The sequence below is a fragment of the Mobula birostris genome, unplaced genomic scaffold (genome assembly GCF_030028105.1).
Source record: "Mobula birostris isolate sMobBir1 unplaced genomic scaffold, sMobBir1.hap1 scaffold_1854, whole genome shotgun sequence".
In the NCBI taxonomy this organism is placed as follows: Eukaryota; Metazoa; Chordata; class Chondrichthyes; order Myliobatiformes; family Myliobatidae; genus Mobula; species Mobula birostris.
The window spans coordinates 39,438-57,203 of NW_027274901.1; the positions used below are offsets into that span (position 1 = coordinate 39,438).

Here is a 17,766-nt window from a genome sequence, read left to right on the forward strand (position 1 = left end):
TTCCCCGGACTATACTATCCCCAGTTGCCACTACATTTCTCTTCTCTGCCCCCTCTTAAATGGCTCCGTGAGCTACGGTGCCACAATTAGGTTACTCATCCTTCCTATAGCCCCGACTCTCATCCACACAGGGAGCAAAAATCTCAGACCTGTTGGACAAGCCCAAGGGCTGAGGCTCCTCCAGCACTGTCTGTTGGTTCCCAGTACCCACCTCACTCACAGTCACACCCTTTTGTCCCTGACCACAGACTGAAATTGAGGTAGCTAATCTAATGGGTGTGACGACCTCTTGAAACAGAGAATCCAGGTAACTCTCCCCCTCCCTGATGCGCCGCAGTGTTTGAAGCTCAGATTCCAGGTCATCAACTTTGATCTTGAGTTCCTCGAGCAGCCAACACTTGCTGCAGATATGGTCACCAGGAACCACAATGGGGTCCACAGCTCTCACAACATGGAGCTACAGCACCATCACCTGATCCTGCATCATCCCTACTTTATTTAATTAACTGTAATTTAGTGACTTTTTATTCAACCACCACAAAAGCCTATCTGCTACTTACCTGTGCCTCCTCGCCAAAGCCTCAAGTTCCCACTCCTACACTGGTTCACTCAGACAATGGCCACTGTGCTTTGACCTGCTTTAGTTTTATTAGCTCCTGCTAATAAACTGCAAATCGATTGGTCCGCTGCTAATGCACCGAGCCCTGCAAAATGCTCTGTTTTTAAGTTCTTCTCCCTGAGCTGTGCGAAGCTCTCTCTCTCTTCGAATCGATTGCTCTGCTGTTAATGCTCCCTCCTCTCCAACCCATCACACACTCCTGGGGTCAGACACAGAGTGAAGCTCCCTCCACACCGTCCCATCACACACTCCCGGAGTCAGACACAGAGTGAAGCTCCCTCCACACCGTCCCATCACACACTCCCGGAGTCAGACACAGAGTGAAGCTCCCTCCACACCGTCCCATCACACACACCCAGGGTCAGACACAGAGTGAAGCTCCCTCCACATTGTCCCATCACACACTCCCGGGGTCAGACACAGAGTGAAACTCCCTCCACACTGTCCCATCACACACTCCCGGAGTCAGACACAGAGTGAAACTCCCTCCGCACCGTCCCATCACACAGTCCCGGAGTCAGACACAGAGCGAAGCTCCCTCCACACCGTCCCATCACACACTCCCAGGGTCAGAGACAGAGTGAAGCTCCCTCCACACCATCCCATCACACACTCCCGGGGTCAGACACAAAGTGAAGCTCCCTCCACACCGTCCTATCACACACTCCCGGGGTCAGACACAGAGTAAATCTCTCTCTCAGCGTCCCATGTCGCGCATCCTCCCAGGACATGCGCAGTAACCCATGGAGGCCAGTTTCTGTCATTCGGTCGGTGAAGCGTTACGGCTGCCTTAAGGGGTTGGAGGCCTGACGGGGCTGGGTGGGGAAACTTGGTCTTTCTCTGATCCTGTCCGTCTGCACGGTCTCTCCCCTGTAGAAACTGCGTTCCTGCATCATCCGGGTGGAAGAGCTGGCCCCCAAGTACGGGAAGATGGCTGACTCACTGAAGTAAGTATACATTAGGAGTTGTGGGGTGAGGTGGGGTGGGTCTGTCCTGCATCCTGTCAATGGATTTTGTGTGTACACTTGTTGCCAAACTGCCAGCTGACATTCATCTTCAACCCCAGTCGGGAGCCCGGAGATTTGTTTCTTTTGTATCTTACCAAGATGCAGGGAAAAGCTCGTCTTGTATGCTGTTAGTATGTGAGGTCCTCTGTTGGTCAGGGTCCACCATGGATGTTGCATCCCAGCTGCCTACATGATCCGCAAGCCAGGGCAGTCCGATACGGAGAGCAAGCTCTTGCCCGTGGAGCAGGCTCCCCCTCTCCACGCAGCTGATGAATCCAAAGGAACGGCAGAGACCGATTGTTTGGCACCAGTGGCGTCGCAGGAGATGCCAGGCAGCGTTGAACTCAACGTAGGACTGCCTTCGGGAATCCAACTCCAGGCTTCCCCTCAGGGTTTACCTCTGAAGCCTCCCCCATGAGTGGGTACAGCCGCGAGGCAGCAGGGGTTTGAGATCAGAGTTTTCCTTCTCCTAGGTGAGCTGCCAACCACGAGCTTCATCTGCCCGAAGTGACTGGCTTTAAGCTGCTAATAACCTGTCTGAGTCCCTTCTCCTGTCAGCAGAGACAGTTCCACTGGACTTAGTAGCTAAGCCACATGTGAAGGCCAGGAGCTGGTCTTGGGTGCATGAAGCAACTAAGTGTCCATGTTATCATAACCATATAACAACTACAGCACGGAAACAGGCCATCTCGGCCCTTCTAGTCCATGCCAAACGCTTACTCTCACCTAGTCCCACTGACCTGCCCTCAGCCCATAACCCTCCATTCCTTTCCTGTCCATATCGCTGTCCAATTTTACTTTAAATGACAATATTGAACCTGCCTCAACCACTTCTGCTGGAAGCTCGTTCCACACAGCTACCACTCTCTGAGTAAAGAATACTAGGGGACCATTCAGTAGTTTTATAACAATGAGGGTAGGAGGTGTCCTTGAGCCAGGCGGGACGTGCTTTCAGGCTTTTGTATCTTCTGCCCGACGGGAGAGGGCAGAAAAGAGTGTCTAGGGTGGGTCGGGTCTTTGATTCTGCTGGCTGCTTTACTGGGGTAGCGGAGACAGAGTCAGTGGAGGGGAGGATGTTTTCCATGATGTGCTGAACTGCGTCCACAACTCTCTGCCATTTCTTGTGGTCACAGGCAGAGCAGATGCCGTACCGAGCCGTCTGTACATCAGAGACCCTCCATACAGGGGTGGTGGTCAGGGTCCTGCCATTTCCCCCTCACATTTGACCTCCCAAACGGCAACACCTCACACTTGCCAGAATGATACTGACATCAGAAGAGAGGTGACTCGACAGAGGTGTACACAGATCGAGTGGACACCCAGAGACTTCTCCCAGGGAGAAATAGCAAATATGAGAGGGAGCAATGTTAAGGTGATTGGAGGAAAGTATGGGGAGGATGTCAGAGGTAGGTTTTTCTTTTCACAGAGTGATGAGTGTGTGGAACGCCCAGCCAGCGCTGGTGGTGGAGGTAGATATGTTGGGGGTATTTAGAAGACTCTTATGTAGGCACAACCCAGCTGGTGGCGTAGTGGCATCAGTGCGGGACTTCGGGACGAAAGGTCCCGAGTTCGAATCCAGCCGGCTCCCCTGCACGCTTTCCATCTGTGCTGGGTTACGAGCTGGTGATCTCTTTGGAAACTCACCGGGCGGAAGCCAATGACAAACCACTACTGTAACTTGCCTCGTACGCGGTTCCCCACTACGTCAGAGAGGCGTGGAGGGAAATCCTCCGCTAACCGGAGAAACTCTGGATGCGACACACCTTTCCTTCCTACCTAGGCACATGGAGGATAGAAAAATGGAGGGTTATTTGGGAGGGAAGGGTTCATTTGATCTTAGAGTTGATTAAAAGGTTGGTACTGTACCGTTTTATGTTCTGCATTCTTCAAGAGGCTCAGGGGACTGAGGAATTTCGGCACGTGTGTCTGACTGGAGGCCATGGCCCCTTTATTAGGTACACCTGTACACCCTGTTAATGCTAGTATCTCATCAGCCAATCACGTGGAAGCAGCTCAATGCATGAAAGCATGTAGACATGGTCAAGAGGTTCAGTTGTTCAGACCAAACATCAGAATGAGGAAGAAATGTGATCTAAGTGACTTTGACTGTGGAATGATGGTTGGTGCCAGAAGGGGTGGTTTGAGTATCTCAAAAACTGCTGATCTCTTGGGATTTTCATGCACAGCAATCTCTAGGGTTTACAGAGAACGGTGCGATACAAAAAAACCATCCAGTGAGCAGCAGTTCTGTGGGTGAAAACACCTTGTTAATGAGAGAGGTCAGAGGAGAATGGCCAGACTGGTTCAAGCTGACAGGAAGGTGACAGTAACTCAGATAACCATGTTATAACGGTGGTGTGCAGAACAGTATCTCTGAATGTACTACATGTTGAACCTTAAATAAATAATTTACACGGGCACACACAAGACAGGGGAGGGAGATAAAGAGAGGAGGGATGGAGAGAGAGAAGGTGGAGAGGTGTCATATAGAGAGAGACAGAGAGATACAGGGAGATGGAGGAAATAGAGAGATACTGAGAGAGACGGGGAAATGGGAGAGGGAGAGAATGAATGCCAGTCAGCTGTGAGTGGGAAAGAGAGTGAAGGAGTGAGAAATTAGAGGAAGACAAGAGCTGAGGGAGGAGATTTCTGTCCCTCAGACTAGCAGACCAACCAGAGTGATGGGACGGGTTTGGGTTATGCTGTGGGCTGGTGGTGTGCGCCCTGATGCTGGGACAGGAGGGAGGGAGAAGTCGCGGGCTGTGTGATGATCTGGCTGATGGGGTCCTGTTCTCGCCTCCTGGCAGTGCGGGGGAGAGCACGTTCGGACTGGAGCAGGCAGTTCAGCTAAGGATGGAACTGATGAAGCTGTACGAACGCATCGACCTTCTCAGGTAGGCTCCCTGTTCAACCCTGCCTGTCCATAACCAGCTCCCTGGATCGCCCCTTATGTGTGTTCATTTGCTCTTCCCCTTTCCCTCCCTCCCCCACCCCCCCACTCTCTCCCTCTCATGCTCCCTCACTCTGTCTCTCACCCTCTCCCCCATTCTCCCAATCCATCTCAGTCCACCTGCCTTCATATTGTCTGCAAACTTGGCCACGAAGCCATCAATTCAGCCATCAAAATCATTGACATATAATGTGAGCAGAAGCAGGCCCCAACACCGGTCCCCGTGGAACGCCACTAGTCACCGACTCCTAATTCCCCTTTTCCTTCCCCAGTCCCTCCTCCCTCCTGTCTGCTGGGCTAATCCTCCTTGTGTCCTTTCATTCTCTATCCCCCTCCCCACCCCTGCCATTCACTCTGTCCCTCTGCTTCCTACAGCAAGAAGATCGCCTCGCTGGGATTGAGTGGGGAGCCCCCTCCGCATCCCAAGGCTCTGCAACTCCAGAAGATGATACGCTTTTCAGCCACCCACTTCCTACAAGTGAGTGCAGCGGGAATTCCGGATCTAACGTTCCAAGTTAGTTACTGGGGTGGGGGTGGGGAGAGTCCAACAAGGAAACCTACCCTTCGTCCAATTCCGACACACACAAAATGCCGGAGGAACCAGCAGGTCAGGCAGCATCTATGGAGAGGAATAAACAGTCAACACATCAGGACTGGAAGGGAATGGGGAAGGAGCCAGAATAAGAAGGTGGTGGGCGGAAGGAAGTAAAAGGAGGGTAGCTGGAAGGTGACAGGTGAAGCTCGGTGGGTGGGTGGGGGAGGGATGAATGAAGAAGCTGGAAAAGGTAAAGGTCTGAAGGAGATGGAACCTGATAGGAGAGGAGGGTGGACCATGGGGGAAACGGGAAGGAGGGGGAAGTGATTGGCAGGTGAGAAGAAGAGGTACGAAGGGGGCCGGAATGGGGAATTGAAAAAGAGCAAATGGAGAAAAACAATTACTGGAACTTGGAGAAGTTGATGTTCATGCCGTCAGGTTGGAGGCTCCCCAAACGGAATATGAAGTGTTGCTCCTCCAACGTGGCAGAAGATGAAACAATGAACTGGCCTGTCTGTGCTGGCTGCCAGCCACTATTTACTCCCTCACACTCCCTTCAACTGCCCCCCCCCCCATCCATCCACAGGGTGGGAGTTGGCAGGGAGAAAAAAATACTTCTGACATGCCCCTAATACTTCCCTCTAATAATCTTAAAATTGCGTCCACCTCATATTAGCCATTTCCACCCTTGGAAAGAGCATCGGGCTGCCCACTCGATCTATGGCTCTTATTGTCCTGTTACCTCTATCAAGTTGCCTCTCATCCTGCACTCCAGAGACAAAAGCCCTCACTCCTGCAACCCCTCCTCATCAGATGTGCTCTCTAATCCGGGCAGCATCCTAGTAAATCTCCTCTGCGCCCTCTCTAAAGCTTCCACATCCTTCCTACAATGAGGCGAGCAGAACTGAGCACGGTCCAAGTGTGGTCCAACCAGAGTTTTTATAGAATTGCAACATTACCTCAGGGCTCTTGAACACAGTCCCCCGATTAATGGGGTGCCACAGTAGTGTAGCGGACAACGCAACATGGTCACAGCTCGAGTTCGGAGTTGGATTCTGGCATCCTCTGTAAGCAAATTTGTATGTGCTTTCCCGTGACCGCGTGGGTTTCCTCCACAGTCCAAAGCTGTACCACTTAGTAGGTGGATTGGTCATTGTAAATTGTCCTAGGGTTAAATAGGTGGGTTGCTGGGTGCGGCTTGTGGAGTCTGAAAGCCCTGGTCGGCGTGGATCTCTAAATAAATAAATAATGAAGGCCGACACGCCACATGCCTTCTTAGCCATTCTATCAACCCATTGACATGGACCTCGAGATCCCTGCATTCCTCCGCACTGCACAGAATCCAACCTTGTTGATAGTCTTGCCCAGGTTAATGGTGCCGGGGTGGAGATATGTCTCTACCAAAGGAGGTGTAGGGTGCTCCTTCCCTCTGCAGGCCACCCTTGGGCAAGGTGTAGCACCTGCTTAGCCCCTCGATCAGGGTCGTGGGAACCATGGGAGCAGGTGTGGACGATCATATAAGTAGCTGGTGCAGATCACAAGTCCTGGTTATGCGACCACTGATGCCAGGCAGACAATCTGTGAACAGTATTGATAATGGCTGGAGTCACCCGTCTTGTAAAGACGCTGCCCAGAAGAAGGCAATGGCAAACCACTTCTGCAGAAAAATTTGCCAAGAACAATCATTATCGCCCACGTCAATACGACAAGGCACGTAACGAATAACAAACCCAGGTTTGGCTTCCTGAATGAACTTTTCTGGATTGAACCCCTTTAAGTTGGCCAAGGCTGTCTCGATCCCCACTACTGCCAGTAGCATTGTGGGTGGGGGTGGGGTTAGGAAGAACACGAGAGGAGGACTGATGAGTCAACCCTGCCCCCTCTCCCCCACCCCTCTTCTCCTCTGCCCTCAGGAGAAACTACTGGGCCTGACCAGTCTCCCAAGCCTGGAGAAACTGGAAGAACTGAAGGAGAAACGAAGGCAGAGGGATTTGGGTGTCCCGCCCACGGGACAGGTAGGTCGGGCTGGTAGGGGCGCCGTGAATCCCGGGCTGGGATTTCTTGTCCCTCCCTTTTCAGCCGCCATGATTCGTAAAACCCGTCAGCGGTGGGGAGGGGGCAGGCTGGACCCATACGGTTTGGTGGCAGGAGTGCGCTTCTCCCGTGCACTCTGGCGGGTGAGTGCGCAGCTTTCTGTGCACTCCGGCGGGTGGGTGGGTGCGTGCCTGGCATGTGCCTCCAGTGGGTGAGTGGCGGATGTCTCCCTTTCTCCCCTCCGTGTACTCCCCTGGCTGCTCTGGTGGGTCAGTGTAGGGTGCATGAGTGCGTGATGTTCTCTGTTTGCCATCCCCATCCCTCCCTGTCCCCACCCGCACTGCCCGGACTCGGCCATTTGTCCCTACTGTGACGCCACCCACACGAGGTTGATCCATCTTCCCCTGCATCCCCCTGTCATGCACTTCCTGTGTATTATTTGTGCTCCAACTGGACCCTCACACTCTCCTACAATCTCTGGGAGTGTCGTTCACCACCCCCCCACCCCATTTCCCCATCGGATTTGTCATTCGCCATTGTCGTACTGGCCGAGTAGGGATTAGGAAGGGAGGAAGGTATTCGGCCTCTCTACCGTGGGGTTGGGACAGTCTGAGTCTGCCCGAATCTTCTGGGGCTGGGACAGCCCCGGTCTTCTCACCCCTCAAGCCCCACTGTTGCCCCTCCAGCACAAGCAATGCCTATAACCCTGTCTTATTGCTACTGCCTTATGGGATCTGTCAGTCAGTAAGACCATGAGGGACTTCTCCCGGATCCTCTTCCATCTGGGATCCATAAACTGCGGGGGGTGGTGGTTGTGGCTAGTGAGCAAAAGCTTCATTCCTCTTGGGAAAAAATTATCTCCCAACCCACGGTCTCATCCATTTGACTCTGCGTCCATGGGGTTGAAGTGGGGGGGGGAGGGTGGTCTTAACGATGGCCTTTTATACCCAGGATTCCAAGACCGGGGGTGGTGGGGTGGGGAGGGTTTGTCAATTGGAGACTCGGATCGATCATAAAGAAATGTAAATATTTTTACAAAATCCAAACACAAGATGGTTTCTGTAGAGTTTCCACTTTGCTGGGATCACGAGTGAAGAAAAACAGATAAACAAGAACATATAGTTTGTCTCCAATTCATCATGAATTTGTTGTCAAAGTATATATATGTCACCATGTACAAAACTGATATTCATTTTCTTACAGGCATCCACAGTAACACAAAGAAATACAATAGAATCAGTGAAAAACAACACACACAGACTGACAAACAACTAATGTGCAAAAGCAGATAAAATGTGCAAATACAAAAAAATAAAACTGAGAAGATGAGTTGTAGATTGAAAGTGGGTCCACAGCTTGTGGAATCGGTTCAGTGTTGGGGTGAGTGAAGTGATCCATGCTGCTTCAGCAGCCTGATGGTTGAAGGGTAATAACTGTTCCTGAACCTGGTGGTGTGGGACCTGAGGCTCCTGCACCTCCTCCTGATGGCAGCAGTGAGAAGAGAGCATGGCCTGGGTGCTGGGGTCCTTGACGATGGACACTGTTTTCTTGTGGCAGCACTCTTTGTAAATGTGCTCAGTGATGGGGGAGGACTTTTCCTGTGATGAACTGGCCCTATCCACCACTTTTTTGAACATTGGTGTTACGTAGCAGGCCTTGATGCAGCTAATCCGGATACTCTCTACTGTGTATCTGCAGAGGTTTGTCAAAGTTTTGGATGGCGTGACGAATCTGCACAAACTTCTAAGAAAGTAGTGGCGCTTTGTAGTCGCGCTTGCGCGCTGACCCCAGGATAGATGTTCTGAAATGATAATGCTAAGCAATTTAAAGATGCTGACCCTCTCCACCTCTGATCCCCTAAAGGGGACTGGCTGATGGACCTCTGCTTTCCCCCTCCTGTAGACGGTAATAATTTCTTTTGGGTTTGCTGGCATCAACAAGTCGTGGTGGTGGCACCATTCAGCCAGATTTTCAGTCTTCCTTCCTATACTCAGGGGCAACATTATTAACTACAGTAGAACCCAGCGTGGTCTTCTGCTTGCCCATCACCTTCAAGGTTTGACATGTTGTGCATTCAGAGATGCTGTTCTGCACACCACTGCTGTAAGGCGTGGTTATGAGCTACTGTCGCCTTGAAACAGTCTGGCGATTCTCCTCTGCTCGGTAACAGGAAAGGTTACAGAATGAGGTGGATACAGCCCAGTCCGTCGCAGGCAAAGCCCTCCCCAGCACTGAGCACCGAACGCCATTCTCTCTTCTCGCTGCTGCCATTGGGGAGATGATATGGGAGCCTCAGGTCCCACACCACCATGTTCAGGAACAGTTATTACCCCTCAACCAACAGGCTCCTTAACCAGCGTGGGTAACTTCACTCACCCCAACACTGAACTGATTACGCAACCTACAGACTCACTTTCAAGGATTCTTTACAACTTATATTCTCAGAATTATTTATATTTTCATTTAGTCTTTTGCACACTGGTGTTTTTCAGTCTTTACAGTTTTTCGTAAGTTCTGTTGAATATAGTAAATGTCTGCAAGAAAATGAATCTCAGGGTAGGACGTGGTGACTTGTATGTACATTGGTAATAAATTTACTTTGAACTTGGAAACCCAACACCATGGAGAGCCTCCTCTTACTTTCGCCTCCTCCTCCGCAGGGTCCCAGCAGGGTGACGGTGGGTGAAGAGACTGGCTGGCTGGCCTCACCGTTGGCCCCCGCCCGGCGGCCGGGCTTGCAGCCCCAGGACCCCCTGCTGGAGCAGATCGACAACATCCGGAACTTCCTGGCCCAGGCGCGGGTGGCAGGCAGGCAGAGCGAGGCCCTGGCGCTGGAGGAGAACCTAGACCAGCTCACCCGCGAGCTGGAGGCCCAGCGCCGGAGAGAGGGGGCCGGTGCCCCCGGCTGGATGGGCAGCGGGCAAGCCGAGGGCCACGGCCGCAAGGACCCCCTCCCCGGCAGCCAGATCCTGGCGGAGCGTCGGTTCGGCGACCGAGTCCAAGAGGAGTGTCGCTCTGGCAACCCCTTTGAGAAGGACCATTGCTCTGGCAACCAATTCCAGGAGGAGCATCGCTCCAGCAACCAAGTTCAGGAGTGTCGCTCTGGCAACCCTTTTGAGGAGGACTCTTGCCCCGGCAACCAGTTACATGCGGAGCGTCACCCTGGCAACCTCATGGTGGCCACCAACCCCTTTGAGGAGGAGGGTCGCCCCGGTAACCCCTTTGAGGAGGGGAGTCGCCCCGGTAACCCCTTTGAGGAGGAGGGCTGTCCTGGCAACCATGTCAGCCAGGACAGTTGTCTGGCCAACCCCTTTGAGCAGGGCTCTGGCCCTCGTAACCACGTCCAGAAGCAGCGAGGCAAACCAGAGGCCTCCAAGCCTTTCGAGGAAGAGGAGGAGGAGGAGATCGAGGAGGAGTTGCTGAGGCAGCAGATCGACAACATCAAGGCCTTTGCCTTTGACGCCAAGCAGGCTGGCCGTCTGGACGAGGTGGCCAGCCTGATGGACAACCTGTCTGAGCTGCGCAGGGCACTGGAACACCAGCAGGGACGCCGCCGGCCACGCTAACCACCTCCAGCGGCCTCCAGCGGAGGGATCTGCCCCCATGCCGTGGCCCCCTGAGTTCCCCAGTAGGACGGGGCTGGGGAAGGGGTCCTGCCCTGTTCTGCGCCCTCGAGACCGGGCTGGCACCATCCCTTCTGGGATCCTACTATGCCCTCTCACCAGTTGTGGCCGTGGGAGGGGATGCCATTTGGCCGTTACACTACGACGCGGGGAGCGGTGGGGGGGGGGGTGGAGCAGTTCGCTTCGTTGATAGCTTCCTATCCCCTGCCTGCGGTTTCCCGTCACACTGCACGTTCTACACCCGCTTGCGCTGGTCTCTCGCCGGGTTCGGTGCCCGACTCCCCAACCTGCCTTCTCTGACATTCGGACAAACGTTCAACCAGGATATTCCTTCCCCTTCCCCCTTCTGCACCTCTTCCCCACTCCCTGCAGTGTACCTGCACTCCTGAGGGCTGACAGCCTTGTATTACTGGTCCGACCATCATACTGACTCTCTGCGTCTCTCTCTGCATCTCTCTCTCTGCGTCTGTCTCACCCTCTCCCTGCGTCTCTCACTCTCTCTCTCTGTCTGCGTCTCTCTCACTTCTCTCTGTGGCTCTTTCCATCTCCCTCTTGCTATCTCTGTCTCTCACCCTCCCCTCAACTCTCATCCTCTCCTCTCCCTCTCCCTCCTCGCTCGATCCCTCTGTCGCTCTCCCCTCATTTCTCCCCCCATCTCTCTCTCTTTCTCTCTCTCTCTCTCTCTCACACACTCTTGCTGGAGTTCCATTGGGAAGGAGTGGGGAACACTCTTGCATTCATGGTATTTGTGTATAACTGAACATCGATCATGTTATGACTAGATTCTCGCAAGTAAATGTTCAAACAGTGGACACGTGTCGTGGGCTGTTTCGTTCCCTTGGATCTGGGCGCGTTGTGCGACTGGCTGTCAGGTCTGCGATCTGCTCGCGGGTGTCAGAACCATTTCAGTGGCGGGGTCAGTAGAGGGGATGTCTGTGAAGCCTCGCCTGTCTGGCCAGTCCTGTTCGCAGCCACTCCTGTGTCTTCACAGGAGGAAGGTGATGGGTATGGGGAATGAGTGGGGCTCTCCTGCCAGTGACTGACCCCCGCCACTGAACCATGGAGGGTGTGCGGTGACTGCAGGCCTTCCTGGCTGCATGCCCACCACCTGGGATGTGTTCCTGGTCTCCTGGCGGGCCCCACTGTTGATTAATTAGCACCGGTATGCACAGCAGGAGTGACAACCAGAGGATTAGAAGTTTTTATACTGAGTCCATTGTATCCTACAGGAGGCCTGTGCGGGAGAGCTTTAAAAATGGAAAAACCGTTGAGTTGGGACAGTTCCCAACTCGTGACCTTGGAAGTCCATGTCCAGTGGTTTGAACACAAACTGGGGTCTTCCTTGGTTGCAGTGGATGACCATGATAGCTCCTGTGCCTTGTCAGGCCGTTCGCTCTCCATGGAGAGTTGCAGAACCGCCTTCCTGGCCGTTGGATCTCACTGTAGATCTCGTCCCCCCATTCCGCCGGGGTATGAGGCCGCCGTCTAGCCTCACCTGGTTTAGCCCACCTGTCGTAGGGGTGTTCCACGGTGCGGCCACTGTCACATTCAAACAGCTACTTGGAGCCCCAGGTGAGAGCTGAGTGTCCGGAGTGGACTAAAGGTGAGTGATCTGCCCCGGAACGGACATGGCAGGCTCCTTTGCCAGAGGCATTACCCCTCCATGGACGTCCCATCTCCCTGTCAGCCATAGCGAGCGCTGGGCAACTTACAGTACGGACCAAGCCCAGTGAGACCAAAATGCACACTCGAAATCCTGCGTGAAAAAGAGGGATCCCCCCACGCGTAGGAGGCCCAGTCGAATCCCTGCGCGATTGATCACACTCGCCACATGCTTGTAATCGATCTGATACGGTTCCTCGCTGAGTACAAGTCTGCCTTCTATACTTGTAACCCTGGGAGTCAACTCCTTCTCCTGCAATTGAACCGACAGACCACACTCGGTCAGGAGGGGCAGCACGATCAGTCTCAACGCTGGTGCTCCACACGGCTGTGTCGTCAGCAGCTCCCCTCCCCTCACTCTCGTCCCTGTACACTCAGGACACCATCTACAAACTTTCAGATGATACCACCGTAGTGGGCTGTATCCCAAGTAGCGATGAGCTGGGGTACAGGAAGGAGATAGCGAGCTTTAACATAGAGCAGTACAGACCCTTCGGCCCACAATGTTGTGCTGACCGTTTATCCTGCCTTACGATCAATCTAACCCTTCCCTCCCACACGGCTTCCATTTCTGTCATCCACGTGCCTAAGAGTTTCGTAATTGTCCCCACGCACCCACCACTCTGTGTTGAGAAACATATCTCCAGCATCCCCCATTAAATCCAGTCACCTTAAAATGATACCCCCTCGTAGTAGCCACCTCCACTCCAGGGGAAAAAGTCTCTGGCTGTCCACTCGATCTATGCCTCTTATCACCATGTACACCTCCATCAAGTCCACTTCTGAACGCCCTTCACTCCAGAGAGAAAAGTCCCAGCTCACTCCCCGCAGGACTCGCCAATGAGGGCTTTGACTTTCGGGCCTCAGCATCACGGACCTGCATGGACCTCTAACCCTGGGGACCTGGAGGCAGGAGGTAGGGCTTCTCATCCATGCGGACCGCTGACCCTGGTCTTGCTGGTCTCCTGAGCACCCGCTGACCCAACATCGGGGATCGCTGACCTTCGACCCTGGAGGACTCCGACTGACACTTTTAGGTGGCTGGGGAAGGGCGAAGAGTACAAGCTGACAGCTGTCAGGTAACAGGCGTCGAGGGGTAAGTAAGTGGGTGGGGAATGAAAGGGAACGACATGAGAAGCTGGAAGGTAATCAGTGGAAGAGGCTGAAGAGATGCCAGTGGACCATCGGAGAAACGGAGCTTCACACACAAAATGCTGGAGGAACTCAGCAGGTCAGGCAGCACAAATGGAGGGGAATAAACAGTTCAAAGAACAAAGAAAAAAAAGAATTGGAATGGGGATAATATCAGTAGTGGAATTGGTGTGGGAATGGGAATGAGAATGCTATTGGAACTGGAATGGGAATTAAATTGGAATAGGAATGAATTGGGAATTGGAGTGAGAATGAAATTGGAGCTGGAATGGGAATTGAAATAAATTTGTCGATCTAGGTGAAAGGGAAGGAGGCTAAGGAACAGAGGAAGGTTATGGGCATGTTGGACAAGTTCCCTATGTAAATGCCACTGGAGAATCACAACGTCCTCATTGTGACAAGTCACTTCTGCATATTTTCGTTGTGTCGGCAAACTTGGCAACCTCGCAGTTCGATCCCTCTACCTTCAGACCTCGCAGGGATGCCCACATATTCGGCATCCTGCTGAATTATATTCGTCCTGCTAGAGCCACTACCTCCAGAAGACCACAAGACAAAGAAGCAGCATTAGGCCATTCGGTCCAACGAGTATGCTCTGCCATTCATAAATCATGGCTGATTTATTTTCCCTCTTAACCCCATTCTCTTGCCTTCCCACCTCCCTGACTAACCAAGAAAAATCAATGTCCACTTTAAATATACCAATGACTTGACCTTCACGGCCATTGGAGACAACAGATTCACCACCCTCTGGCTGAAGAGATCCCTCATCTCTATTCTAAGGGGACGTCCTTGTACTCTGAGGCTGTGACCTCTGATCCTAGACTCCCCCAACAACAGGAAACAACCCCCCATGTCCACACTATCTAAGCCATTCAATATTTGATTGGTATCAATAAGACCCCCCCCCCCATTCTTCTAAACTCCATGAATACAGGCCCAGAGCCATCACTGATCATGTCTTCAAAAGGCAATGTGTCAAGAAGGCAGTATCCATTACTGAGGACCCCACCACACAGGCATCCCCATTCTTATTGCTACCATGAAGGAGGAGGTAGAGGAGTTTGAAGACACACACTTGATGTTTCAGGAACGGCTTCTTCCCCTCCATCAGATGGAAAGCTGAGAAGAGGGAGACAGGAGATCAGTGGGAAGGGGAGAATGAGAGAAATGGGGAGCGAAGAGAAGACGGAGAGAGAATGGAAAGGGGGAATATGGAGAGTGGAGGGAGAAGGGAATTAGGAAGAGTTTGTGGAGAGGAGCTGAGGATTGGGATAGAAGAGGGAGGAGGGAAGGGATGGAGGTGGGGAGAGGAAGAGGAGCTGCGGGTGGTGACGTCACCGCCGGGGTTGGCGGGTGACCCGGAAGTGCTGCCGGGACAGATCAACAACAACATCGGCAGCGAGAGCGAGAGGTGAGAGCGGCCCCCGGGGGTCGGTGTGTCTGGGGTCTGGGCAGATGGAAGCGGGAAGCGGGACATTGGGGTTTCCGGGGGGGGGAAGAGGAGTTGATGGTTTCGGTCCGAAAGCCGCGCTGAGGTGGTCGCTGTGGTGATGGGACCCTCGACCCCGTCACTCCGGTCCCAGCTCTTGAGGGGGGGGGGAAGGGGAGTTCTAGCCCCCTCTACCCCCTCCACCCCTCCCCCTCTACCCCCTCCACCCCTCCCCCTCTACCCCCTCCACCCCTCCCCCTCTACCCCTTCCCCCCTCCCCCTCTACCCCTTCCCCCCTCCCCCTCTACCCCTTCCACCCCTCCCCCTCTACCCCTTCCCCCCTCCCCCCTCCCCCTCTCCCCCCTCCCCCCTCCCCCTCTACCCCCTCCCCCCTCCCCCTCTACCCCCTCCCCCTCTACCCCCTCCCCCTCTACCCCTTCCACCCCTCCCCCTCTACCCCTTCCCCTCTACCTCTTCCATCCCCTCCCCTCCTCCCCTCCTCCCCTCCTCCCCTCCTCCCCTCCTCCCCTTCCATCCCCTCCCCTCCTCCCCTTCCATCCCCTCCCCTCCTCCCCTTCCATCCCCTCCCCTCCTCCTCTACCCCTTCCATCCCTTCCTCCCCTTCCTCCTCTACCCCTTCCATTCCCTCCCCCTCTACCCCTTCTATCCCCTCCCCTCTACCCCCTCCACCCCCTCCACCCCTCCCCCTCTACCCCCTCCACCCCTCCCCCTCTACCCCTTCCCCTCTACCCCTTCCCCCCTCCCCCTCTACCCCTTCCCCCTCTACCCCTTCCCCCCCTCCCCCTCTACCCCTTCCACCCCTTCCACCCCTCCCCCTCTACCCCTTCCCCTCTACCTCTTCCATCCCCTCCCCTCCTCCCCTCCTCCCCTCCTCCCCTCCTCCCCTCCTCCCCTCCTCCCCTCCTCCCCTCCTCCCCTCCTCCCCTTCCATCCCCTCCCCTCCTCCTCTACCCCTTCCATCCCTTCCTCCCCTTCCTCCTCTACCCCTTCCATTCCCTCCCCCTCTACCCCTTCTATCCCCTCCCCCTCTACCCCTTCTATCCCCTCCCCCTCTACCCCCTCCACCCCTCCCTCTCTACCCCCTCCACCCCTCCCCCTCTACCCCCTCCACCCCTCCTCCTCTACCCCCTCCACCCCTCCTCCTCTACCCCTTCCATCCCCTTCCCTGCTCCTCTGCCCCTTCCATCCCCTTCCCTGCTCCTCTGCCCCTTCCATCCTCTCCCCCTCTACCCCTTCCATCCTCTCCCCCTCTACCCCTTCCATCCTCTCCCCCTCTACCCCTTCCATCCTCTCCCCCTTCCATCCTCTCCCCCTTCCATCCCCTCCTCCTCTACCCCTTCCATCCCCTCCCCCCCCACCCCTTCCATCCCCTCCCCCCCACCCCTTCCATCCCCTCCCCCCCACCCCTTCCATCCCCTCCCCCCACCCCTTCCATCCCCTCCCCCCCACCCCTTCCATCCCCTCCCCTCCTTCCATCCCCTCCCCTCCTTCCCCTTCCCTCCTTCCCCTTCCATCCCCTCCCCTCCTTCCCCTTCCATCCCCTCCCCTCCTTCCCCTTCCATCCCCTCCCCTCCTTCCCCTTCCATCCCCTCCCCTCTTCCCCTTCCATCCCCTCCCCCCCCACCCCTTCCATCCCCTCCCCCCCACCCCTTCCATCCCCTCCCCCCACCCCTTCCATCCCCTCCCCCCCACCCCTTCCATCCCCTCCCCTCCTTCCATCCCCTCCCCTCCTTCCCCTTCCCTCCTTCCCCTTCCATCCCCTCCCCTCCTTCCCCTTCCATCCCCTCCCCTCCTTCCCCTTCCATCCCCTCCCCTCCTTCCCCTTCCATCCCCTCCCCTCCTTCCCCTTCCATCCCCTCCCCTCCCCCTCTACCCCTTCCATCCCCTCCCCTCCCCCTCTACCCCTTCCATCCCCTCCCCTCCCCTCCCCCTCTACCCCTTCCATCCCCTCCCCTCCCCCTCTACCCCTTCCATCCCCTCCCCTCCTCCTCTACCCCTTCCCTCCTCCTCTACCCCTTCCCTCCTCCTCTACCCCTTCCATCCCCTTCCCTCCTCCTCTACCCCTTCCATCCCTTCCCTGCTCCTCTACCCCTTCCATCCTCTCCCCCTTCCATCCCCTCCCCCTCTACCCCTTCCATCCCCTCCCCCTTCCATCCCCTCCCCCTTCCATCCCCTCCCCCTTCCATCCCCTCCCCCTTCCATCCCCTCCCCCCCTCTACCCCTTCCACCCCTCCCCCTCTACCCCTTCCCCTCCCCTCCTCCCCTCCTCCCCTCCTCCCCTCCTCCCCTCCTCCCCTCCTCCCCTCCTCCCCTTCCATCCCCTCCCCTCCTCCTCTACCCCTTCCATCCCTTCCTCCCCTTCCTCCTCTACCCCTTCCATTCCCTCCCCCTCTACCCCTTCTATCCCCTCCCCCTCTACCCCTTCTATCCCCTCCCCCTCTACCCCCTCCACCCCTCCCTCTCTACCCCCTCCACCCCTCCCTCTCTACCCCCTCCACCCCTCCCCCTCTACCCCCTCCACCCCTCCTCCTCTACCCCTTCCATCCCCTTCCCTCCTCCTCTACCCCTTCCATCCCCTTCCCTGCTCCTCTACCCCTTCCATCCTCTCCCCCTTCCATCCCCTCCCCCTCTACCCCTTCCATCCCCTCCCCCTCTACCCCTTCCATCCCCTCCCCCTTCCATCCCCTCCCCCTTCCATCCCCTCCCCCCCTCTACCCCTTCCACCCCTCCC

At 55.3% G+C, this 17,766-nt stretch overlaps 1 protein-coding gene across 2 annotated transcripts in view; it reads left to right on the forward strand.

Annotated features, from left to right (window-relative positions):
- rbsn (rabenosyn, RAB effector) overlaps nt 1–11,573 on the forward strand; it is a 35,793-nt gene extending 24,220 nt beyond the window's left edge. For both annotated transcript variants that reach the window (XM_072250162.1, XM_072250163.1), the window contains exons 8-12: nt 1,496–1,566; nt 4,434–4,520; nt 4,952–5,054; nt 7,025–7,126; nt 9,806–11,573. In XM_072250162.1, coding sequence (XP_072106263.1) covers nt 1,496–1,566; nt 4,434–4,520; nt 4,952–5,054; nt 7,025–7,126; nt 9,806–10,711 — 1,269 coding nt within the window. In that variant the 3' untranslated portion in view covers nt 10,712–11,573. The remainder of the gene's footprint in view (nt 1–1,495; nt 1,567–4,433; nt 4,521–4,951; nt 5,055–7,024; nt 7,127–9,805) is intronic.
- The last annotated feature ends 6,193 nt before the right edge of the window (nt 11,574–17,766 follow it).